Below are 24,013 nucleotides of genomic sequence, written 5' to 3'. Positions count from 1 at the left end.
GATGATACGGGTGCTTGCCATGTAGTGTTTTCTTTTTCCAATTTACTTTCTTCGTATCTGTTGATGTTATGTGATCTAAAGGGTTGTAGAAGCGGTTATGAAATTGCAGTGGTGTAGCCGATGTATTTATATGAGTGATTGCTTTGTGTATTTTGCTAGTTTCTGCTCGTTCTAGAAAGAATTTTCTTAAATTGTCTACCTGTCCATAATGTAGGTTTTTTATGTCGATAAATCCCCTTCCTCCTTCCTTTCTGCTTAATTTGAATCTTTCTGTTGCTGAATGTATGTGATGTATTCTGTATTTGTGGCATTGTGATCGTGTAAGTGTATTGAGTGCTTCTGGGTCTGTGTTACTCTATTTCACTACTCCAAATGAGTAGGTCAATATTGGTATAACATAAGTATTTATAGCTTTTGTCTTGTTAATATTTGTATTATCTATTCCTATTTTTTGTCTGTATTTTTATTATTATTATTATTGTATGAAGATTTACGTAACTTTGTATAATCCATTTCCATAGGAACGTTCTGATTATTTACAAGTGTCTCTAAATGTTGATAATGACAGTTTTACAAGAATCTTCAGTTGAAGTACAGAGACAATGTTCATAGTTAAATTTCAGCATATGACATAATATTGACTGGTGCCCTATATAAGTATCTAAGGCGACGCGATCGTCTTAACCATTAATCACAAAGTGGGTACGTGCCTTCCTCTGCTCGGCTGTATATCCGACAGCGTGCGGTGGCGCTGCTGAGATGGGAGAGAGGGTGTGGCTTCGTCAGCACCTCCCATTCGTCGTCGCAGTATGCAGCGAGACATCTCTGTCTTACTATCTTCTGTGGTACTGATGCGAGTTGCCGACTTTGCTATGGCATCTCAATCTTGAGACCATACCACGCACTTGAGATTTATATAGGTGCTTCGCTTCGTTTTTTGCCCAAGTCTCTCTAATGTTCTTACAGGCAGTATCTATCTTTCATGTGGTCATGCGTGCTTGAAGTCTTATATATGGCCTCTACCAATTCCTGCCAGCAGTTTTTCATTTGCCATTCATCTTTGTGTTTCGATGTCTATATTCTCAGTATTTTTTTATAATTTCGCATTTATACATGTACATCTATATTTATATATGTACAATTATATTTATGTATGTACTCCGCAAGCCAACATATAGTGTATGGTGGGCGATGACACCTTCCTTTCCACAATAGCATCATAAGCAAATAGTAGCAGATTACTGCTCACCCTGTCATTGTAGCGTATTGTCAATTAAATTCACTGTCTAGTGTCTTATTCAAGGATTTGGACTGGAGTTTGCCTTTTTGCCAATTTTATCTTACGCTGCATACAGTATTTCATCTTTCAAAGTTACCCATCCTGCGTCTGCTGCATTCCTTTCTCCTGTTAAGTCAGTCGTTGCCTAATGTTACCTTTTATTCAACACGTCTGGTTCTTGCAAATTATCTACATCTCTTCCCCGAAATTTCCTACCTTAGTTATGCAATCTGTTGTTTTGTAGGACCCTGCGAATAAATTACGGTAAGGGTCACATCTGACACCGAAAATGTTTTATAATTTAAAATTATGTTCAGAAGTCTCTGTCGTAAAATTGTATACACCGAGCTAACAATAGCCATGGGACAGCGATATGCATATAGACAGATGGCGGTAGTATCGCGTACACAAGGTATAAAAGGGCAGTGCGCTGGCGGAGCTGCCATTTGTATCGTCAGGTGATACATACGAATGGAATTAACAGACTTTGAAGGCGGACTAGTAGCTGGAGCTAGACGCATGGGACATTCCACTTTAGATATCGTTCGGGAATCCAATGTTCCGAGATCCACAGTGTGAAAAGCGTGCAGCGAATATCAAATTTCAGTCATTACCTCTCACCACGGACAACGCAGCGGCCGATGGCCTTCATTTGACGACCGAGAGCAGCGGCGTTTGCGTAGATTTGTCAGTGCTAACAGACAAGCTACACTGCGCGAAATATCCGCAAAAATCAGTGTAGGATGAACGACGAACGTATCCGTTAGGATAGTATGGCGAAATGTGTCCGTTAACGGGCTATGGCAGCAGACGAACGACGCGAGTGCCTTCGCTAACAGCACGACATCGTCTGCAGCGCCTCTCCTGAGCTCCTCATCATATCGTTTGGATTCAAGATGACTGTAATATCATGGCCTGATCAGATTAGTCCAGATTTCAGTCGACAAGAATTGTTGGTAGGGTTCGAGCGCGGCGCAGATCCCAAGAAGCCATGGACCCAAGTTCTCAACGAGGAGCTATGCAAGGTTGTGGTGGCTCCATAATGGTGTCGACTGTGTTTACCCGACTTGAACTGGGTCCTCTGATCCAAGGCAAACGATCACTGCCCGGACATTACCTTCGGCAACCTGGAGACCATTTGATGCCTTTCATCTACTTCACGTTCCCAAACAACCGTTTCATGTCCAGGGACCACAACCGTTATCAATTCGTTTGCTGAATGTTCTGAACAGTTCGAGACAATGATTTGGCCACCCAGATCGCCCGACATGTAGCCAATCGAACGTTTAGGAGACATAATGGAGAGGTCAGTTCGAGCACAAGATTCTGCAGCGGCAATACTTGCAGTTGTGGACATCTATAGATGCAGCATAGCCCAGTATTTCTGCAAGGGACTTCCAACAACTTATTGAGTCAATAACAAGTCGAGATGCTGCATAAGCCAGGCAGAGAGAGGTCCGACACCATATTAGAAGAAATCCCAAGACTTTTGTCAGATCAGTGTAAAATCAAAAGCACCCCAGTGCTCACTATAGCAGTGGCGCGATTTCTTGCCAGGCAAAAGCGGTCGGTTCGATTCTGTAGTGTTGAGTCGTAATGTGGATTCGGAGAGAGTGGGATGAAGCTGTCTCCAGCGTCTATTAAATTAAGATCATCTATTAACGTCTTTAGTTCGTGACGCTTGGTAGGCCCCGACTGTTGGTCTGCGTCGTCTGTGAAGGAATTAGTCATCTCCCAGAACAGTGACGACGTCGTGACCTCGTAGTAGTGGGCACAAAACGGAAGTGAAAAACTGATTAGGCGCAATCTGGAGAGTTTTTAAAATCTAACATTTGCTTGACTAAAATTGCAGTCCTGCAATTGGAATCTGGGAGGAGGTTTAAAGAGTCGTAAAATCTGGTGGAATCTCGATTTTAGCTGTGCTCACTTCTTGTAAGGAAGCTACATCTGTTTTAACAATCTATCAATGCCTATAGTTTTAAGCAACATTCAATTTTATTGATGTTAGGAGCCGTAACAACAAAAGCATTCTGATACATTATAGAATACATATGAAAGACAAGATGACTTATGAAGATGAAAATTCAGCGCCTGGTCCTGCGCCCGCTCCTCTCTCCAATTCTTCCGTTCAGTCCACGGCAGTGAACATTTCTATTGCGGACCTTGCAGCAGCCAGTTGTGTTTTCGTTTCCTCGGGGCCTTTGCTGGGCGGGTGACGGCGCGAGCGCTGGTGCAGCGCCGGGGTGCAGTCCCCGCATTTACACTTTGCCGGTCCTAAAAATTTTTCACGTAGTGCTTTCAGCAGGGTATGTTGCTCCCTCTGTCCACGCCTATGCGCTCCGTTCGTTGGTTTCATGAACGACGATGGCTTAGAGGCATGCTGGTCGTTCTGGTCACTAGTTTGCTACGTGTTTAAGGCATCCAAAGTGGCCTTAGTTTTGCCCTTCTTTCTTGTTTTCGAAACTTTCGTATTCATCTGTCACCTGAAAGAACATGGGAAGGCATGCCAGCCTCCATTGTTTCCTGATTGGTGAATGAACATGGTTTTCCAGCTGTGTCAGGCTGCCATGCAGCGTGAATCTCCGCCTCTTCCTGCTGAACATGCCGTGGTTCTGAAGCTGGTGCTGTAAAACTTTGGACTGTCTCACTCAACAGGGATTCCGATGTAGGTCTGTCGACAATCGAACTTTCCATTGGCAGTTGCACAGGGCGTCGCCCTTCATTCGTATAGTCATTCGGAGGGTGGTCCATCGAGTTATAAACCCGTCACGTCTGCGATTGACCGCTATATGATATGGTCCCTACGCCGTTCCGATGTGTTTACGTTAAATCAGATCGAATAGATCGAACAACACTATCTATATGATAGTAGTTCACACTGCACTATTTTCCGTTTGTTACACTGATAACATGTCCGTACGAACGTAAAGCATTTTGCTGTTTCGTGCTTTGGATATTCTCACGGTTCGAATTCCATAACCGGCGTGTTGTACAGTAACATCACTAATGTTGCTGTCAACATGCCTGAATTTTCGGACTCTGTCCTTTTTCGACAGTAGCCTTTCACAGATAACTTGCTTTTCAAACTTGAGAAAACACGAATACAGGTGGAAGTCAAACTGCATTCCTCCTAATTCGTCTCGTGCAAGCACAAAACATCTCGTATCCAAGCGTGGATTTCGAATCCTGTTGGCCTTCGTGCGTTCGTGTCGAAAGTGCATTGCACAGTAGAATTCGTAGAAGTTGTAATCTCCCCTCCCCTCCTTCCTTCTTCATCTATTGTCCACATGAAGCATGCCCAGTCCAAGTAATTAATAAGCAATGTCTTTTATGAAGATTTGTGAGGAGCGAAGATTACAATGAACTTCCAAGTTTAGTTAGCTTGTCATGCTGAGATGGCTCTAGTTCTTCTTGTCTATGGGTTGTAACGGGACATACTCCTCTAGCATTACTTTTCCTCAAGAGTGGTTGTCGATTCGAGTATTATTTTTCGAATTTTGGACAGGTCAGTATTATCTCAGCTGATTTTATGACAACTTTCATATAACTTTATACACAGTATGTTATATTTCAAGTAAAAATTTATGAAAAGGAATTACTTTATTTTCGATGTTACAATCGATAAGTACAAGCTCAGAATGTGCAGTTAAAATTACTTTTTTAGAAATATTTGAAATTACGAATTATTTGGCACAACTAAAATTTCTATTATTAATTACGCAATCTAGTACTGTTTACTATGTTTATTTCTGGATTCGTTTATGAAATAATAGTAGAAATTAATAGAACTTCATTTGTCAAGAAAAACTGTAAACTCTTTGGAATATGACTATTAACGCAGAGTGAAATGTCTGTAGGCATGCCTCTGATGCGATGGGACGTATTTTTCTATTTTAGGAAAACAATGTAATTTCGGCTTTGTTATTATAAAAGTTCAAAAGACTGTTTGATATACTGAAAAGTGACAAAATATATTAACGTAACAGCAAAAATTCTGCAACAACAATCTTCAAATTTTTTAGATCATTTCAGCCATGAGGACCTAAACTATGAGAATTTCAGCTTCAAGAAGCAGACCCCTAGACAAGAAAAACTGGAGCCAAACGTAAACGAAAAGCTATGAAAACTAGAAAGTTTATTGTAATAGTTTGCTCCTCTCAAATTTTTCATAAAAGACCTTGCTTATTTGTGGACAATAGTGGAATTAGGAAGGAGGAGGAGATTACATGGTCTGATTCTTGAAGCTGAAAATCTAACATCAGGTCCTCACGGTTGGTTTGAACTAAATAAATTGGAAGAGTGTTATTACAGAATTTTTTAGGTAAATATATTTTCCACTGATTTTGTCACATTTTAGTATAGCACTCAGTATTTTGTATTTTCACATTAACAAAGCCGAAATTCCATTGTTCTCACCTACTATACAAAAATACGTCCAATCACATAAGAGGCAAGCTTTGCGGAAATAATATTCCAAAGGGTTTTAAATTTTCCGTGACAAATGAATTCTTACTAGTTTTCGTTACACTGTTAATTTTGATTATTATTTCATAAATGAATCCAGAAATAAACATAGTAAACAGTACAGGATTTCGTAAACAATAACGGAAATTTTAAGTGTGCAAATGATTCGTAATTTCAAATATTTCTAAAAATGTTTCTAAAAAAACTATACATTCAGAACTAGTACTTATCGAGTATAACATCGAAACTAAAATACTTTGTGAAGTAATTCCTTTTCATAAATTTTAACTTTATATATAACATACTGTGTATAAAATTACACGAAAATGTTCAAAAATGCAACTGAGATAATACTGACCTGTCCAAAACTCGAAAAATAATAACTGGTATCGACAACTACTGCTGACGAAAAGTAATGCTATAGGAGGCTGTCCCTCTATAAAGTGTTTGCTGCCATTTCACTCTCCGATTTTCGAAAAAGTCACCAAAATCTCACCAACACAGATGAGGGTAGCGAAGTCGCTTCCATGAAGCCACAGGATGGCGGGTGCAGATGTGAACACAACCGCACAAGCGGAGCTCGCTGCAAGGACGTGTTGACTGTCGGTCAGCCATCAAAATATCGGCCACGTACAACTTCAGTGATCTGACGGAAACCAGTGCGTTCACCTCGTTACAGCCGGTGACATTCTTATTCCGAAAATTGTGTAGCCGTAAATGTGATATTTTCTTTTTTTTTTTGCAATTTAATACAGTATTTATTGTTGTTTCTCGCATCGTAGCTTCCGTCTTTTCGATCTTACGCCTGCAAATTCCTCTGTGTCTTAGCTCTCCTGATTCCCTCTTCCCACGTTGTTTTGTGGCGTCCTCTTCTTCTATTAGTTGAAACCCAATCCATCATCTTCTTAGGCCATCTGTTCTCACCAAAATGGCGCACGTGTCCACACCATTTCAGTCGATTTCCTTCGACTGTTTTAGTCACAATGGCATCCAGGTTCAGTCACTCTCCTGCTTCTAAATTCTTAAATTTATCCCGTGGCGTCAACTAATTTAACACCACCAAATTCCCATCTCCACTGACAATAATTTCCTCTTTATTTCAGACGTTTCCAATAATTCTCCTCCATAGGTTGCTACATGTTCTACGAAAGTTTTGTGTCCTAATCCTTATTTCTGACCTAATACGTGTGCCACATTAAACACAGTTCTGTTCTTTGCTTATTTCTCTAACTTGGCGAATGTGGTTCTCAATTTCACTTGTACTGGATCCACCTTTGTTAGTTACGACTCCCAAATTTTTATGAGTCGACAGACCTTACTACTCCAAAATCTGGCGTCAGGTGTTCACTCACTACTCCACTAACCAACTACTCCGTTTCCTCCAAATGAATGGTTAAAACCTATTTCTGATATTCTCTGTGCAGGTTCCATCCTCATCCTCTACTAAAATGGCTTAGCCATTAGCACAATACAAAGTGAATAACTTTTCATCATTTACAGACCCACGCATACTGCAACAGGAACTTTTCCATAACCTTAAGGCTGAATTCAGGTATATTTTAAAAACACGTTGGTGCTGTCGCACTTCCTCATAATCGTTTGATCAGTGTAATCTCTCCAGATACTTTTTACCTTTAATTCTACATGTTGCGCCATTGTATAAAGCTCTAATAGCATGAACACAAAAATGACTCACTCCATTCTCTAACACTGCAGTTCACAGTTAGGCGAGGGGTACCGCTATCAAAGACTTTCTTAAGATCAATGAAAACCATTTGGTTCTTTAAATGCCTGTCCAGTCTTTCTTCCGCAAGTTGTCTTAGATAAAACATTATTCATTGTGCATGATTTTCCATCCCGATTCCCAGTCTGCTCTTTCTCATCCAAAATCCGTGATTCGATTTTCTTCTTTACAGTTCTCCCATATAATCTAGAGACTGAAGTTGTGTCACACACTGCTCTATTGTTTGATCACTTTTTTCTGTCACTATTCTTATGTATGTTAGATATATATGATGTATTCAGTCCTCTAGTAAATGTTTCCCTCTTAGGAATAGAGTGAAAACATTAGCCATCAATATCAGAAGTTTTGGTAAATTTCGGTGGGCATCCATTTGGACTTGAAGCTCGTCCATACTTCATAGCGATAAGCACTATTTTGACTTCTAGGGGCATAATTATTTTGTCCTCCTCATACGGTTTATCCGAGATAAACAATTCATCTTAATTTTTGCAAAAAATTTAGGATGGTTTTCAGTAAAGAGATTGCCATAACAGTTTCTCCATTCTTCCAACAGGAGAAATCTTTCTATTCTGTTACATCGCGTAGATTTCAGAGTTATCCCTGCCTCACTGCTTCATCCATCTCCAATATGCTGCTCAATCTGTTTACTTGTATTACCCCAGGCATCATTCTTGGCATTCTTGACAGCTTTCTTCAGCTCAGTTCCGTATTTTAACGTGGGCGTTATTTTCTTTGTTCTTTCACTTGACAACAAGCTGCATGTCCCCTTCCTTTCTGTACAAATTTCCAATGTTCTTATTCCACAATTCACTTCTCTTTAGAATTAGTGAGCTGCCCTGCAATACTTTTAAAGCTTCCTTAGCTGCTTCCCCAACACATCTAACAATTTCTTCAAATGTGTTGTTCCCAGAAGAGTATGTTGCGTTATTCAATTCACATTCCGTCTTCGCCCATACAGCAATACTGTTCATCAGTTCTCCAAATTTTTAGAGTGTACTTCTTGTGCCTCTTCAGCACAGCATTTCGCCCGAATTTTAAAAAGATTTTACTAATTTGAAAAATATTGTAGTTTTCAGGAGGTAATGGTCAGTATCATATTCTGCACTTGCATTCACTGTCACGTCCGAATTAACTGATTATGATCTCTATGCTTGAACTAATTTTAATCGTTAGTGAACGTTACTGACATGTTTCTAAGAAGTCGTTCACCGCTATCATTCACATATTTTTCTCCATATGGTTCAACGGTTGCATCCATTAGTCTGGACCCAACATGAACACTAAAACCGTCTATAAGAATTATATCTGTTTCCTGTTATTGATACTGTCCAATACCTGGCCAACTTTCTCATCAAAGTCATCATTGGTATTAAATCTGCCGTTTGACGGAGCTTACCACTTCACACTCTCTTAGTTTAAGCTCTCCATTTACAAACATCTCATTCATTGCATCCCAATTCTTAATCTTTTTGGTTAAGGTTAACTTGGTACTTATCAAGACGTGATATTTTACTTACATAATATTTCTTGCAGTTGATGGTAACCGTTGTACTCAACACCACCTGGATATTAATTCAAATTTCAGAGTTGACTTCCAAGTTTGCCTTGTGAAGAATACGCGATTCCGCGTTAATTTATTCCCGTGCAGTAGCACTAGAGTGAGGGCAACTGTTTCGATTCTTGGTGAAGAAAGTATCATAATCAGTATTTAGTTGACAACTTCAGGAGACGTCGTGGCGTACTGTTCCTGACTACAAGACTGTGAGCTAATACTCTGGACTAAACCCCAAGACCAACTGCGGTATCTCGCTGAGTGAGCATGTTGATGGTGGTCCATACGTCGGAAAAGCACGTTAAAAACGCCGCTCTGTTTTGTGCGTCTGTGTGTGTGTGTGTGTGTGTGTGTGTGTGTGTGTGTGTGTGTGTGTGTGTGTGTATGTGACATAGGCTACCTGTCGACAGTAACTTTCCTCTTGAAACTTCCTGGCAGATCAAAACTGTGTGCCCGACCGAGACTCGAACTCGGGACCTTTGCCGTTCGCGGGCAAGTGCTCTACCATCTGAGCTACCGAAGCACGACTCACGCCTGGCCCTCACAGCTTTACTTCCGCCAGTACCTCGTCTCCTACCTTCCAAACTTTACAGAAGCTCTCCTGCGAACCTTGCAGAACTAACACTCCTGAAAGAAAGGATATTGCGGAGACATGGCTTAGCCACAGCCTGGGGGATGTTTCCAGAATGAGATTTTCACTCTGCAGCGTAGTGTGCGCTGATATGAAACTTCCTGGCAGATTAAAACTGTGTACCCAACCGAGACTCGAACTTGGGACCGTTGCCTTTCGCGGGCAAGTGCTCTACCATCTGAGCTACCGAAGCACGACTCACGCCCGGTACTCACAGCTTTACTTCTGCCAGTACCTCGTCTCCTACCTTCCAAACTTTACAGAAGCTCTCCTGCGGACCTTACAAAACTAGCATTCCTGAAAGAAAGGATACTGCGGAGACATGGCTTAGCCACAGCCTGGGGGATGTTTCCAGAATGAGATTTTCACTCTGCAGCGTAGTGTGCGCTGATATGAAACTTCCTGGCAGATTAAAACTGTGTGCCCGACCGAGACTCGAACTTGGGACCTTTGCCTTTCGCCGGCAAGTGCTCTACCATCTGAGCTACCGAAGCACGACTCACAACCGGTACTCACAGCTTTACTTCTGCCAGTACCTCGTCTCCTACCTTCCAAACTTTACAGAAGCTCTCCTGCGAACCTTGCAGAACTAACACTCCTGAAAGAAAGGATATTGCGGAGACATGGCTTAGCCACAGCCTGGGAGATGTTTCCAGAATGAGATTTTCACTCTGCAGCGTAGTGTGCGCTGATATGAAACTTCCTGGCAGATTAAAACTGTGTGCCCGACCGAGACTCGAACTTGGGACCGTTGCCTTTCGCGGGCAAGTGCTCTACCATCTGAGCTACCGAAGCACGACTCACGCCCGGTACTCACAGCTTTACTTCTGCCAGTACCTCGTCTCCTACCTTCCAAACTTTACAGAAGCTCTCCTGCGGACCTTACAATACTAGCATTCCTGAAAGAAAGGATACTGCGGAGACATGGCTTAGCCACAGCCTGGGGGATATTTCCAGAATGAGATTTTCACTCTGCAGCGTAGTGTGCGCTGATATGAAACTTCCTGGCAGATTAAAACTGTGTGCCCGACCGAGACTCGAACTTGGGACCTTTGCCTTTCGCCGGCAAGTGCTCTACCATCTGAGCTACCGAAGCACGACTCACAACCGGTACTCACAGCTTTACTTCTGCCAGTACCTCGTCTCCTACCTTCCAAACTTTACAGAAGCTCTCCTGCGAACCTTGCAGAACTAACACTCCTGAAAGAAAGGATATTGTGGAGACATGGCTTAGCCACAGCCTGGGGGATGTTTCCAGAATGAGATTTTCACTCTGCAGCGTAGTGTGCGCTGATATGAAACTTCCTGGCAGATTAAAACTGTGTGCCCGACCGAGACTCGATCTTGGGACCTTTGCCTTTCGCGGGCAAGTGCTCTACCATCTGAGCTACCGAAGCACGACTCACGCCCGGTACTCACAGCTTTACTTCTGCCAGTACCTCGTCTCCTACCTTCCAAACTTTACAGAAGCTCTCCTGCGGACCTTACAAAACTAGCATTCCTGAAAGAAAGGATACTGCGGAGACATGGCTTAGCCACAGCCAGGGGGATGTTTCCAGAATGAGATTTTCACTCTGCAGCGTAGTGTGCGCTGATATGAAACTTCCTGGCAGATTAAAACTGTGTGCCCGACCGAGACTCGAACTTGGGACCTTTGCCTTTCGCCGGCAAGTGCTCTACCATCTGAGCTACCGAAGCACGACTCACGCCCGGTACTCACAGCTTTACTTCTGCCAGTACCTCGTCTCCTACCTTCCAAACTTTACAGAAGCTCTCCTGCGGACCTTGCGAAACTAGCAATCCTGAAAGAAAGGATACTGCGCAGACATGGCTTAGCCACAGCCTGGGAGATGTTTCCAGAATGAGATTTTCACTCTGTAGCGTAGTGTGCGCTGATATGAAACTTCCTGGCAGATTAAAACTGTGTGCCCGACCGAGACTCGAACTCGGGACCTTTGCCTTTCGCGGGCAAGTGCTCTACCATCTGAGCTACCGAAGCACGACTCACGCCCGGTACTCACAGCTTTACTTCTGCCAGTACTCGTCTCCTACCTTCCAAACTTTACAGAAGCTCTCCTGCGAACCTTTCAGGAGTTCTAGTTCTGCAAGGTTCGCAGGAGAGCTTCTGTGTAGTTTGGAAGGTAGGAGACGAGTACTGGCAGAAGTAAAGCTGTGAGTACCGGGCGTGAGTCGTGTTTCGGTAGCTCAGATGGTAGAGCACTTGCCTGTGGAAGGCAAAGGTCCCGAGTTCGAGTCTCGGTCGGGCGCACAGTTTTAATCTGCCAGGAGTTCCATATCAGCGCACACTCCGCTGCAGAGTGAAAATCTCATTCTGGAATTTTCCTCTTGTACCTTCCTTTCATGCCTACTAAACTTGGGACAGCAGCAACTCACCAGCACTCTTCCCCTTATCAAGTCATTCTATATGTCGTGAATAATTTGTACATTTAAGGTAAAAGAAGACTCCCTTGAAAAGAAATTTACGAAAAGTTACACAGTGTGATTAATTTTGAAGAAAGTATGAACACACTTCCTGAAATCCTTCGCTTTCTAGATTTAGACCGAAGAAGATGGCGAATGACCGAAAAATTCTTCAGGAAGGAAGTAGCATCATGGCAAATGGATTGCTTACTTAAAAATAATCCGTGAGTATAGACTTTAATGTAGTGCTGTTGTCTTTATGGACGAGACATATGTTGATACTTGTTACATAGAATCGTATGGATGGAATGGCAAATCACTACAGGACATGTTGAAGCCTGTTTCGAAACGAAAACAGAATTATCATCATCCATGCTGGCTGGGAGGGTGGTTTTGTATCGAATGCCTGCGTAAAGTTTAATGCTGGCCAGAGAGCAAGAGATTGTTACAACGACATAGACTTCTAAAATTACGAAAAGTGGCTAGGGGATTGATTAACACTTATTGTACTGACTCGTACTCACCTCGTTTTGCATATCGGCCCTTACCACAGTAAGTAAAACAACAGTGCTCCAACATCGAACTCCGCGAAGAAAGAAATGACGTTCTGGTTAACAGAAAAGGGAATTCCGAATCACAAGGACAAGCTGAAACCCCAGTTGCAGTTATTGATCAAAATGAACAGGCCAGGCCGCATCATTATAAAGTACACAGTACTTTAACCGAATATGGTCACACAGTGCTGCAACTTCCTCCGTCTCATCCAGAATGGAATCCTATAGTGGTGATAGGGCAAGAGTGAAGAACCACGTTTCTAAATGTGTCAGTCAGAATGGACACACAACCAAAACTTATAGCTGAAAAAATTGATTCTATAGCAAAAGAAAAATGGAAGAAACGCTGTGAGCACATAAAGAAAATCAAAGATCATTCTGTCCCAAGTGAAGGGTTAGTGGACCAAACGTTGGAGACGATCATAAATGTGGGGAAAGGTAATAGTGGTAGTCATAGTGATGGAGGCAATACTGACTCCGCTAGTGAAGATGAAAGTGTTTCAAGTGACACTACCAAAGGAAGTGAAACAGAATCGTAGGTAGAATAACTTCTCAATATGTTTCGTGTGTGAAAATAGTGATAGTGAAAGACCCACAGTATTTTGTCAAACGTTGGATTGTATTATTTGTAATGTAAAAAGACTTTGATGATGTTGAGCCACAGTTATGCCATCCTTTTTAAAAGAATAAACCGCCTTTTGACTGTGTATTATTACACTAACTTTCGTACTATTCAGATTTGGGCTTCTATGTCATTATCAAGTACAATGGTAGAAGTTGTTAGACCATTATTAAGTCATGTCTGGTAAGGCAGTCCAAAGCAGGTAAACAAGGATAACTCATTGTTAGCCTTGTTTATCTGCTTTGGAGTGCCTTAACAGATATGACTTAACAAAAGACTAACAACTTTTAACATTGTACTTGATAATGTTATAGAGGCCTTGCTTACCTCCTTTGGACTGCCTTAACAGACATAACTGAATAATGGTCCAACAACTTTTAGCATTGTATTTGATAATGGAATGAAGGAAGAAGTCTGGATAATACAAAAGAGAAATAAATAATACACAGTTAAATGGCGCTTTACTCTTTTAAAAGGTGTTTATGATGTACGGCTGTGTCTGCCATTATTCTAAAGATCTGCGAACGTCTTCTTACCAGTGAAGCTACTATTGACCACCAAACATTACGTTTCATATGGCAATGCTTATGAAATAAACCCACTTTTGTTATGTACAGTCGTGCTGCCACTAACCCCTTCGCTCGTCTCCTAAACAGAAATAATTCTGCCACCCCCCACCCCCCTCCCCACCAATTGCCTTTATCCTCCTGTGCATAAGAATGTCCGCCTGTGCTCGCATGAAGTGTGCAGTGAAACACATAGAACTGAACTAAATCGTATACTTTCTAACACAGGATTTGAAATACTTTGAACTTATCCCAATGGTTTCACTCAAAGGTAGCTTAAGACACTTGCCATCTGCAAATGTGTGCTCAAAGTTCAATGAAGTGTAGGAAATAGAAATTTTTAAAATATATGGCACTTAATTGGTGTTTATTTTGAAGGTACTTGCCTGAGTCACCACGATGGCTGATAAATAAAGGGCACACAGAAGAGGCTTTCAAGGTCCTGGAACGTATAGCGCGCACAAACGGGAAAACTTTGTCTCCTGACATCAAGAAAAAGATTAATTTTCTGTCTCAACAAAGAACTGTAAACATGGGGATTGGAACCATCATAACCAATAAGAATCTCCTGAAAAATACGTTTTTACTAGTGCTCAGCAGGTGAGTGGAGCAAAATTTTAAGTTCATTAGTTTGTAATGCATTGCAATTAGCTTAGATTGACTATAAAACACCCTTCCTTATTATCCTTTCGAAAATTGAATAATTTCTGTTAATAACACAATTAAGAGGGTCTTTCAATAAATAATGCCCCACAATTCCTTCCTCAGATCGTTTTTATTCACAAGAGACGGAATTTGGTACCAATACTAGACAGTATTTCTTTTTTTCTACATAGTCTACATCATGTTCTACAGGCTTGCACCAGGGATGTATTCTTTGTTGGTTAAAGTTCTAGTCTTGTGCTCGTAGCCATATTTTCACGTCATGAATAGCACTGCATCATAGCAATATCAGAAATTGAGTCCGCCTTGATGCAAAATACCTTGTTACTCATTTATTTCTTTATTATCCCAAACTAGTTTCGGTGACAAATATCACCATCATCAGTAGGGTTTTTTAATCTAAAACATGCAGAAAATAGCATGGTTATACAAACACAGTAAAACATTGTTACATTTTTGCTATTCGTCATTTGAAATATAGTTTTCTATGGATACTTTCATACTACCTTATTTATTGTGTGTTACAGCATGTTTTAAGCAATTATTGGCGTTGTTTGCGACATATTTTCTTTGCTCTTTTTTTCTGTTGCCGTTTTTTACTTACCGAACATCATATCATCTGCAACCATGTGAGCGGCTGTTAGTAAACAAAATACTAAAAGGTGATCTTCGTATGTCAGCAATATATACTTGGCGTTGTGGTTGTGTTGTGGACACTAGTTATTTGGTGTGTACTGAGCTGTTACTTAGCTATTTGTGTGGTTGCTTTTATACACAGAAAAACAAAACTTTCGCACTTTGTTTCTGATCCAGAATATTACATCATCTTGCTGTTCACGTGTGTCGCGAGAGGTGTATCGCATGTGGCGAGAAAGCTACAAAAACTGTAGCGCGAATTACGACTTCTGTTCATTATTTATGTCTCTGTGTGTGATGGGGAAGTGGTTCTTCTGCGTGTGTGTGCTTCCTGTTCTGTGTCCTTGGCAGTTCTCTCAGAGCGGTAAAGTGTGTACAATGAAGGCTTTCACGACCGGATGGTACTGTTGTTGATAATTCTTCCAGGTTATAAGGCCGTGGTCCATGGAATTCTTCAATTCCTGGAATTGAAGAATTCCATGGACCACGGCCTTATAACCCGGAAGAATTATCAACAACGGTAAAGAGTGTGTTGTTGCAAAGTGTTGTGTTTTCATTTATTACATTTTTCCCTTCAACTATAGCCTTTTGTATGTAGTAATTTTCTTCTATTGTTAGTTGTCGGTATAGACTGTTGCTGTTTCTCAGAATGTGTAGATTTTTTTCGATATTAGTGGGGTTATGGTTTTTGTTCGTTAGATGTTCTGCAAAAGTTGAACGTGTGCTGTTACTTTTTAGAGCTCTCATGTGCTCTGTGTACCTTGTTCGGAAATTTCTGCTTGTTTGTCCTATGTATTGGGCCTGGAAGGAGTTGCAAGTGAGTTGATATATTCCAGCGTTGCTGAATTAGTCTGAGGTTTTACTGACTGGTCTTAGTCTTTTCTGAACTGTTTTGTTTGTTCTGAATGTTATTGTGATCCCTTGCTTTTTCAAGATGTTTCCTATTCTCTGTGATATTTTATTATTGTATGTTAGTGTGTACCATCTCTCTCTTTTTTCTGAAGTGGTGTGGTGTGCTGTGCTGTGTTGTCTGTGTGTACTGCATGTTTCCGTTTTACCTATTTGTTGAGTTTGTTTATGATGTCTGTTTTGTAGTCGTTTTCAACAGCAATTTGTTTGATTATGTTTAGTTCCTGTGTGTAGTTTTCTGGTTTAAGAGGTGTTCTGTTTATCCTGTGGAGCATGTGTGTGAAACTGGCGTATTAATGCACTGTCGGGTGGTTGGATGAGCCGTGGATGTGGGTTTTCTGTAGATGGAGAATTCATCTTGGTGGTTGTTTCTTGTGATTGTATGATCCAAGAAATTTACTTTCTTGTTGTTTGCTATTTCCTTTATGAAGTGGATTTGTGTGTGTAATGTGTTGATGTTACTGTGTAACCCTTCTATCCTGTTATGTGTTTCATCTACAAGACAGATTACGTCATCCACATATCGATACCACTAGATTATTTTGTACCCTCCTTGTTTTACAATGTTATTGAATATTGTGTTCTCTATATGGTCCAAGAAAATGTTGGCTAAGGTTCCACTAATCGGGGACCCCATGGGAAGCCCCTCTTGTTGCAAGTAGAAGTTGTTGTCGAAAGTGAAGTGTTTGGTGATTAGCGTAAGAATGGATGAGATTTCATTTATTTGTACATCTGGGAATTTCTTGCATTTTAGCTGTTGTTCTATAATGTTTATAGTTTCTTCTGTGGGTGTGTTTGTGTACATGGATGTTATGTCAAAAGATACCGGTTTTGGTGTTGGGGGATGTTGACATCCCTAATTTTCTCTGTTATGTCTCCTGTGTTTTTGAGGCTCCTGTTGTTTGTGTATGTGTATATCTTCTGTAGGAATGTGTGCATGTCTCTTCCTAGTAAGTAAGATGGGGCTTTTCTGAAGTCAACCACTGGCCTGACTGGGATGAGGGGCTTGTGGACGTTTGGCAGGCATGTTAAGAGTGGAGCTTTAGGGTTATTTTGTGTCATTTTTTTGTCTGGTTCTGTGTCAAGGTTTGTGTGATGTTTTTTTAAGAGAGTCTTTACATTTCTTTGGTATCTTTGTGTTGGGTCACTGGTTAGCTTGCTTATTTCATTCTCTGCCAGAAAGTTTTATGTTTTCTCAATGTATTCTGCCTCTGATATTAAGACTAAAGCATTCCCTTTGTCTACCTTGCTGATGAGAGCATTGTGTTGTTTTAGTTTTCTGTGTATACTGTTTATGGTTTTCTCATCAGATGTTTTTTTATTTGTGTTTATGGATAGTTTGTTCTTTCTGATGATTTGTTTCATTTCCTCTGTCACTAGTTCTCTTGTTAGGCCTGGGTTGAAGTCTCGAGTGTTAGTTTTTTCATGTTGTCCTATGATGTATTCAGTCTCAGTAATAAGATTTTCTATGCTCTTATGTGTTACGTGGGTGTTCAAATTGTATTTTGGGTCTTTCTCAAGTAGTTGTTGTTCTTCTTTTGTGAGTGTTATGTCAGTAAAATTAATCAAGCGTTCATGGAATGTGTGTTGCGTGTGTCTCGGTTTTAGAGCAGTTTTTGTTCATGAGTTTATTTAATTTCTGTCCTTGTTTCTGTCATTTCTTTTGCATCATTGACTGTGAGTGGTGATTTATTCTTTCTATTGTTTCATACAGTACTGAAGAGATGGAGATTTGATTTGCTAATTCTAGGTGTAATTTGCATAAACTGACATTCAGTTCTTGTTTTTTTGAGTACAGGGAGCAAATTTCATATTTCAGGCACGCTCTTTCAGCTGTTCGTTCGGCACGCTGTGCTGCAGGTGACATGTTGCTTACGTTAATTTTAATATAATTAGGAATGATGTTGTTGGCCGAACAGATTTTGTTGTACTTAAGGTTCGAGTTTGTTTGATGTAGTTTCACTGTCGTTTTTTTAAGTTTGTTGAAGTGCTTTACCGGAAATGCCTGGCACGGTGTAGAAACATTCTGAGAAAGAGCAACTGTCTCTCCTTCGCAGGAGATCTTCTGTAAAGTTGGGAAGGTAGGAGACGAGGTACTGGCAGAAGTAAATCTGTGAGGACGGGGCGTGAGTCGTGCTTGGGAAGCTCAGATGGTAGAGCACTTGCCTCTGAAAGACAAAGGTCCCGAGTTTGAGTCTTGGTCCGGCGCACAGTTTTAATTTGCCAGGAAGTTTCATATCAGCGCACACTCCGCTGCAGAGTGAAAATCTCATTCTGAATCCCAAAGAAATATAGTTATCGAAACTAATATGACACTACCCATTATTTAACTCACCATCTTTGCTTATAACTTGATAACTATATGAACTCTCACGCCATGCCTGTTTGCACATTTCGAGCATCGAAAGTCGTATGATTGGTGAATACAGCCAAAAATTGCATTCATCTTGTTGGCAAAGAATAATTACGTTAGCACTGCCTTTAAACTGTCTCAATAATTTGCTATATGTTTGATATCGATAAATGATATGTTCACATACTGGTGTTCTGTAGAGAAGTATGTCCTCATAGTATGCTTGTCACAAGCAATATTGTTGAAAATAAAAATCTCTTCTCACTTGAAAATGTGAAATCATACAGTTCTTCAGACACTTTACATGGAAATGTATTCTTACATTACTGAGGGGATTTGGATTATATATAGACCATTTTCATGAAGGAGAAGGTTGATAATCACATGCGTCTTTCCACAGTTAAAGCAACCAAAAATTATATCTGGGAATAGATTTCCATACTCCTTGCGATTATGTGTTTAAAACCTACTTTCATCGGTAATATGTCTGATAGAAAGTAGAAGTGCACACTTCTTGAATCAAATCTTCAAACAAACTAAGGATTCTTCCATATTGCAGCAACTAATGTTCAAAACTATTGTCTAGGTTCTGGCACATTATTCTTGATATGAAATTGGAGCAATGCACAAGACGAAGAAGGTGCAAGGTGGATCCACCCTTAATCGTGTGATTAACTGTTTATCCAGAGGACTTCGTAATCATACTGCAGCCAGCAACAGCGTTGACGGAACGAAAGCAGCCCATCACTTGCAGGGTTTCAAGAACTTGACATCACTTATGCAGTACAACCAGACAGTTTGTCAGACAGGCATTAAGGACAACAGATTTTGGCAGAAGGAACATGGCGTAGAGTAAAGGCAAAAGACGCTAAACTCAGGAAAAGCTAAGTGCTTTAGCAGTAACTTGTGTGATGAAAGCTAAAATGAAAGTGGCAACGGATTGAAAAAGGCGGAGAACAAGAAAAGAAAGAAGAAGAACACAGGGAATGTAGTGAAAAGAATAATGAAACCATTTCAAATTAGTCTACAGCGAATGATGCTGGACAGTGACTCATAGCAGCTGTGAAAATATCTCCTGAAATTATTTTACAATTTCCTCTAAAGCAAAATCACTCTGTAGAGAACACATATTATCCATCCCAAAAATAGGTGGAGTTTTACTTCTCACTCTAATATTTGCTTCACAATTGGCACTTTGAGGATTAGCTGGTGGTGTAGTGGGGATTGCTGAGGCACTTAATTATGTAAAGCCCACTTGCAAACAGCGGAATAAAAAGCAAAGGCGTAATCATGCTGTGTAAGCAATAGCACTTTGTAAATGAAGTGGTTTATTTTCCCGACCACATATGAAAAATAGTTCGTAACTGACAAAAATGTTCTGTTTAGACAGTCTTCCAACCAGGCCATTTATTAATTTTGTCTTAGGGTATTATGCTGGAAAACCGGAAACACCGCCTTTTCGGGACGTGTTTATGAGAAAGACTTTAACCACAATGCCTAAAAGATATGATAATGTGATTGCTAACTTCCATAAAGAAATTGAACCTGGTTGACGTTGGGTATCTTACAAGAAGAAACGTAACGTTGTGTTTATATCGATAGCTTCGACCATTTGCCATCTCCAACAGAAATAGTGTGGTATTCCAAAAACTACACAATAAAGCACAACTGCAGTGGCTTTCAATCACCTAAAAGTCGGAGGTATGGCGCTATTATTTAACGGTTCTGAACTTTAGATAAAACAGCAAATCTTAAAACATATTGACAGAATCTCAAAGGAAGTCATCGAGCATGGTATAACGTTTAGCCTGTACGGTAAAAACACCCTTGTAACTCCTGTTTTTACTCCTAAGCTAAATTTTTCTCGTCGCACATACGAAATTGCCTTATTCTATTTATTTACCTACAAATACATACTGAAATTACATCGAGAAACAATAACTTCTACCTCTGTTATCAGATAGGTGATCAGGAAATTCTGGACAGAGTGTAAAAACGTGGAACTTATGAAATTTATGACGCTATTTCCGCCCTGTTGAGGCACATAGAACCAAAAAACGTCGAGAATGACTACGTACATATCTTTGAGACAACAAAAAGAATCAGTGTCAAACCGAACATCACACATAGTAAAATTCTAAAATGACCAGCAGTGCATACATTGAATTTAATATATGTGAAAATATACGCAGAATTTTAGGTCTTAGGAGACATGAACTGAAAAAGAAACCTTAAAGACAATAAGACATCCATTACATATTCAGAACGTTAATTTTCTATGCACTTACTGAAGGGTTTCTGAAGGTTCATTGCACAGTGCTGCTTCTACACACATGTTATATAAGCACTGGCCTGCGGTTGCACCTGGATATAAAATTGTGGACTCACTATATCCATTTATGTGCCAGTTACGATATGATACGTTTCAGTATTAGGTATACCAATTAGCGATCAAGACGGAAAACTTGTGGATTTCGATGGTGAACAAATAACTGATAGATTAGATTTAAGGAAATGTGGTGGGCCTCGTATACGCTCGCCATGAACTTGTACTGATTCGCAGCAGACAAGACACCAAATGTAATATTTCAGATAATGCAGACACCAAGACGGGAATTGAGCTCGAAAAAATGTACCAGGAAATCCCAGAAACGAATGTGCGAGACAGAGCAGATATCATTGTGGAACATCGTAAGAAATGATCTAAGCCTCACTCGAGCATTGCCTCTTTGTGGTTTAATAGAATGTGTTCCATAAGAAATTAGAACATATACATGGTAAGCTAAATTCAATATAGCTGTCGAACCAGCTTTTCGGACAAACAGAAATCTGATTTCCAGTGAATGCAGCATATTCCGTGCAATAGACATAACAGAGTAGGAGTTATATCTGAATCTATCTAGAAATGTTAAATAAGTGAATTTTTAGATATGAAGAAGTAGCTGCAAAAAATTAATTATTTTGTGTAAAGAAAACTTATGTTAAAGTGACACCTTCCACTTCATTATGAAGTGTCGTATTCAAGATCTAGGGAACAAGGTTTAATGTATGTATGAATTAGTACAAAGAATACTGAATAAGCGTCTTAAATTTAGTCATTGTATTACAGATAGAGAGTACTAAGGAGAAATTCCGCTCATGGGTCTTACAAATTTTTCTGAAGGGCCCCATACATTTTGGTCACATCAACACGAAGGAAGACTGAAATCGTCCGTCAGAGAAAACTGAAATGCAGGTACCTACACAGCTCCCAAAAAAACACCACAGAATACTGCCTGTTTATTCAAGATTCAGTTATAGAAATTATATCAGCAACCAACTGGGTGACAAGGCGTATTCATATATCAGATTTAATTCAGTACATATGAATTCCTAAACAGGAAGTGACGTCATGATCATGTGGCTGGAAGTGTGACCATCTTGGATATTTGGACTATAGGATAATCTTGAGAGTCACAACTGTTAGGCACTCTGTAACTCTCGTTACACATCTTGCTCAAAGTAAGGGGATGAAAATTTCTCTCATACTTAGAAAGGGCGTTGGATTGTGTGAAATTACTCATTGCCAGGTTTTTTTGAATTTCATTACTAACTGCTTTCCTTTTTGTCCATGGTACTTGGTACAAACTATGACAGAAGGTTTTATGTGGCGTGACATTCATCCTATATTCATGTCCCATAATCGCACCAGGTTCTTCTTCGAATACTCGTTTGTATTTCATGAGAACCTTAAACAATTGAGAACGCAGCTCTGAGGACAGCTGAGAAGATTGAGAGAATGTTTTTAACATTTGTTCATATCGGTCAGATTTTATTTCTTGAACCTGATTCCCTGAGCCTGTAGTTTTATTTTTTGAAATGAACTTCATTTGCATATCCAGGCAAAACCTTCCATGTGTGTCGGGTATCCTCAGTAATTTTAGAGAGACGATTTTCTGTTTGACCTTCAACTCACATATCCCGTTAGAAAAGTCGATCTTTGCGTCCTTTTCTTGCAAAAAATAAAACCCTAAAATACAGTTCACTATCAGTGCATCAATTATGAGGAACGTGCATTCAATCAATAACATTTCCAAATTATATCTCTAATTGGGCTTGTATTTTCACACTTCTACTTCTCCCTCCAATCGCTCCCAAAACCTTACATTTGCTAACCAGCAATATTTGCACCTGTTTTACTTTAGTGATCTGTCTAAATAAGTCCATAGAAATCACATTAATATCAGACCCAGTATCAAATATTGCGTTCACTGAAATACCTTCGATTAATATTTTAACAGCAGGTTTTATAACTGCCGGATGATTGGTGCCATATTTAGTGTCCTCGTTATACAATTCATTATTGTACCTTAACATTTTAAATCTTAAATCAGAATCGCCCCTATCTCGCCCACCCGCCTGCACTTCGGGACTTAATGCGGCGGTAATTTGTTTTCCGCTGGCTGAGAAATCGGCCGTATTTCGGTATCATTTACTTCATCGATTACTATTGGTGGCGGATGCTGTCGCCAGTTTTGTGTCTGGGTATTCTGTCTCCCTTGATTTCTGTTTTGTGTTGTTTCGTTATTATTGTAGTATCATGGAATGAACCTACGTTCCTGCCTCCTCTCCGCAGTACCTCGTTCCCACCGGCCTGTTCTACCGTAGCCGTACGCGTTGTTATTGTTTCGGCTTTGGTACGCCGAGCTGGGTTCTCTGCCAAACGGCTCGCGACGCTGCAATTTCCTTTCCTCCATGACTAACTGATTTAGAGATCTTGCCCGCACATCCTCCTGCATCAAATCAATTGCATCTAGGATGGGTATAAACTCATCAATGTTTGCGTCTGGGGCGTCAACTAATTTTTCGCGTATATCAATAGGCATCTTGCTCTTAAGAACGCACAACGAATCTTTATGCGAAATTGGCTCGTCCCAGTATTTCGTTTTATTCAGATACTTCTCGAAATACTTTCGGAGCGTTCCTTTGCTATAACTAAACTGCTCGGGGTTCAATACTGCCTCACGAAGTCGTTGCTGTACCCCTAAAGACCAATATTTCGCGAGAAACCTTTTTTCAAACTCGTCATATGTGGAACATTTTTCAATGACTTCAGTGGCCCACAAGGCCGCATCATTTAACATAAATCCACTTATGTAACGCATCTTTTATAATTCCGTCCATTTTTGGATGCACCCCACTCACGTCAGGTGAGAATGACTGACCCCTCCTGTGTTTGAAAATTTTTTCCTCCATAATGACATTAACATAAGTGTGGTAGCCCCCGGTAATTAATATGATTCCTGATCCCGAGTTACCTCAGAATTTTCTTCGGTGGCTTGCCCCCGCTTTTGTGTACTAGCATCTACTACCTTCTCTCCACGTGTCGGCGTGGAAACATCACTCTTGACTACCTCTTTAATATCGGTAAGCTCATTACTAAATTTGTTTAATTGCTCATTTACTCCCCTTCGCCATTGAGATAGTTCCCGAGTAATTTGCATTTTTACTTCAGAAATCTGAGCAGTTGGATCTATCAATTGTCTTTCTTGTTCTTTTGAAATGGAATTTACGGCTTCCTTTACGCGAGAATGTATTTCTACAGATATTTCCGTATGCTTTAATGACAATTCGTCGAGT

The 24,013-nt window shown here is 40.3% G+C and overlaps 1 protein-coding gene across 1 annotated transcript in view; it reads left to right on the top strand.

Annotated features, from left to right (window-relative positions):
* Nucleotides 1–24,013, top strand: part of LOC126252340 (carcinine transporter-like) — a 115,274-nt gene that overhangs the window by 78,890 nt on the left and 12,371 nt on the right. The window contains exon 6 of the mRNA XM_049953228.1: nucleotides 14,212–14,433. Within this exon, the coding sequence (XP_049809185.1) occupies nucleotides 14,212–14,433 (222 nt within the window). The remainder of the gene's footprint in view (nucleotides 1–14,211; nucleotides 14,434–24,013) is intronic.

The sequence above is a fragment of the Schistocerca nitens genome, chromosome 4 (genome assembly GCF_023898315.1).
Source record: "Schistocerca nitens isolate TAMUIC-IGC-003100 chromosome 4, iqSchNite1.1, whole genome shotgun sequence".
NCBI lineage: Eukaryota > Metazoa > Arthropoda > Insecta > Orthoptera > Acrididae > Schistocerca > Schistocerca nitens.
This window is presented reverse-complemented; position numbering and strand designations above follow the sequence as displayed.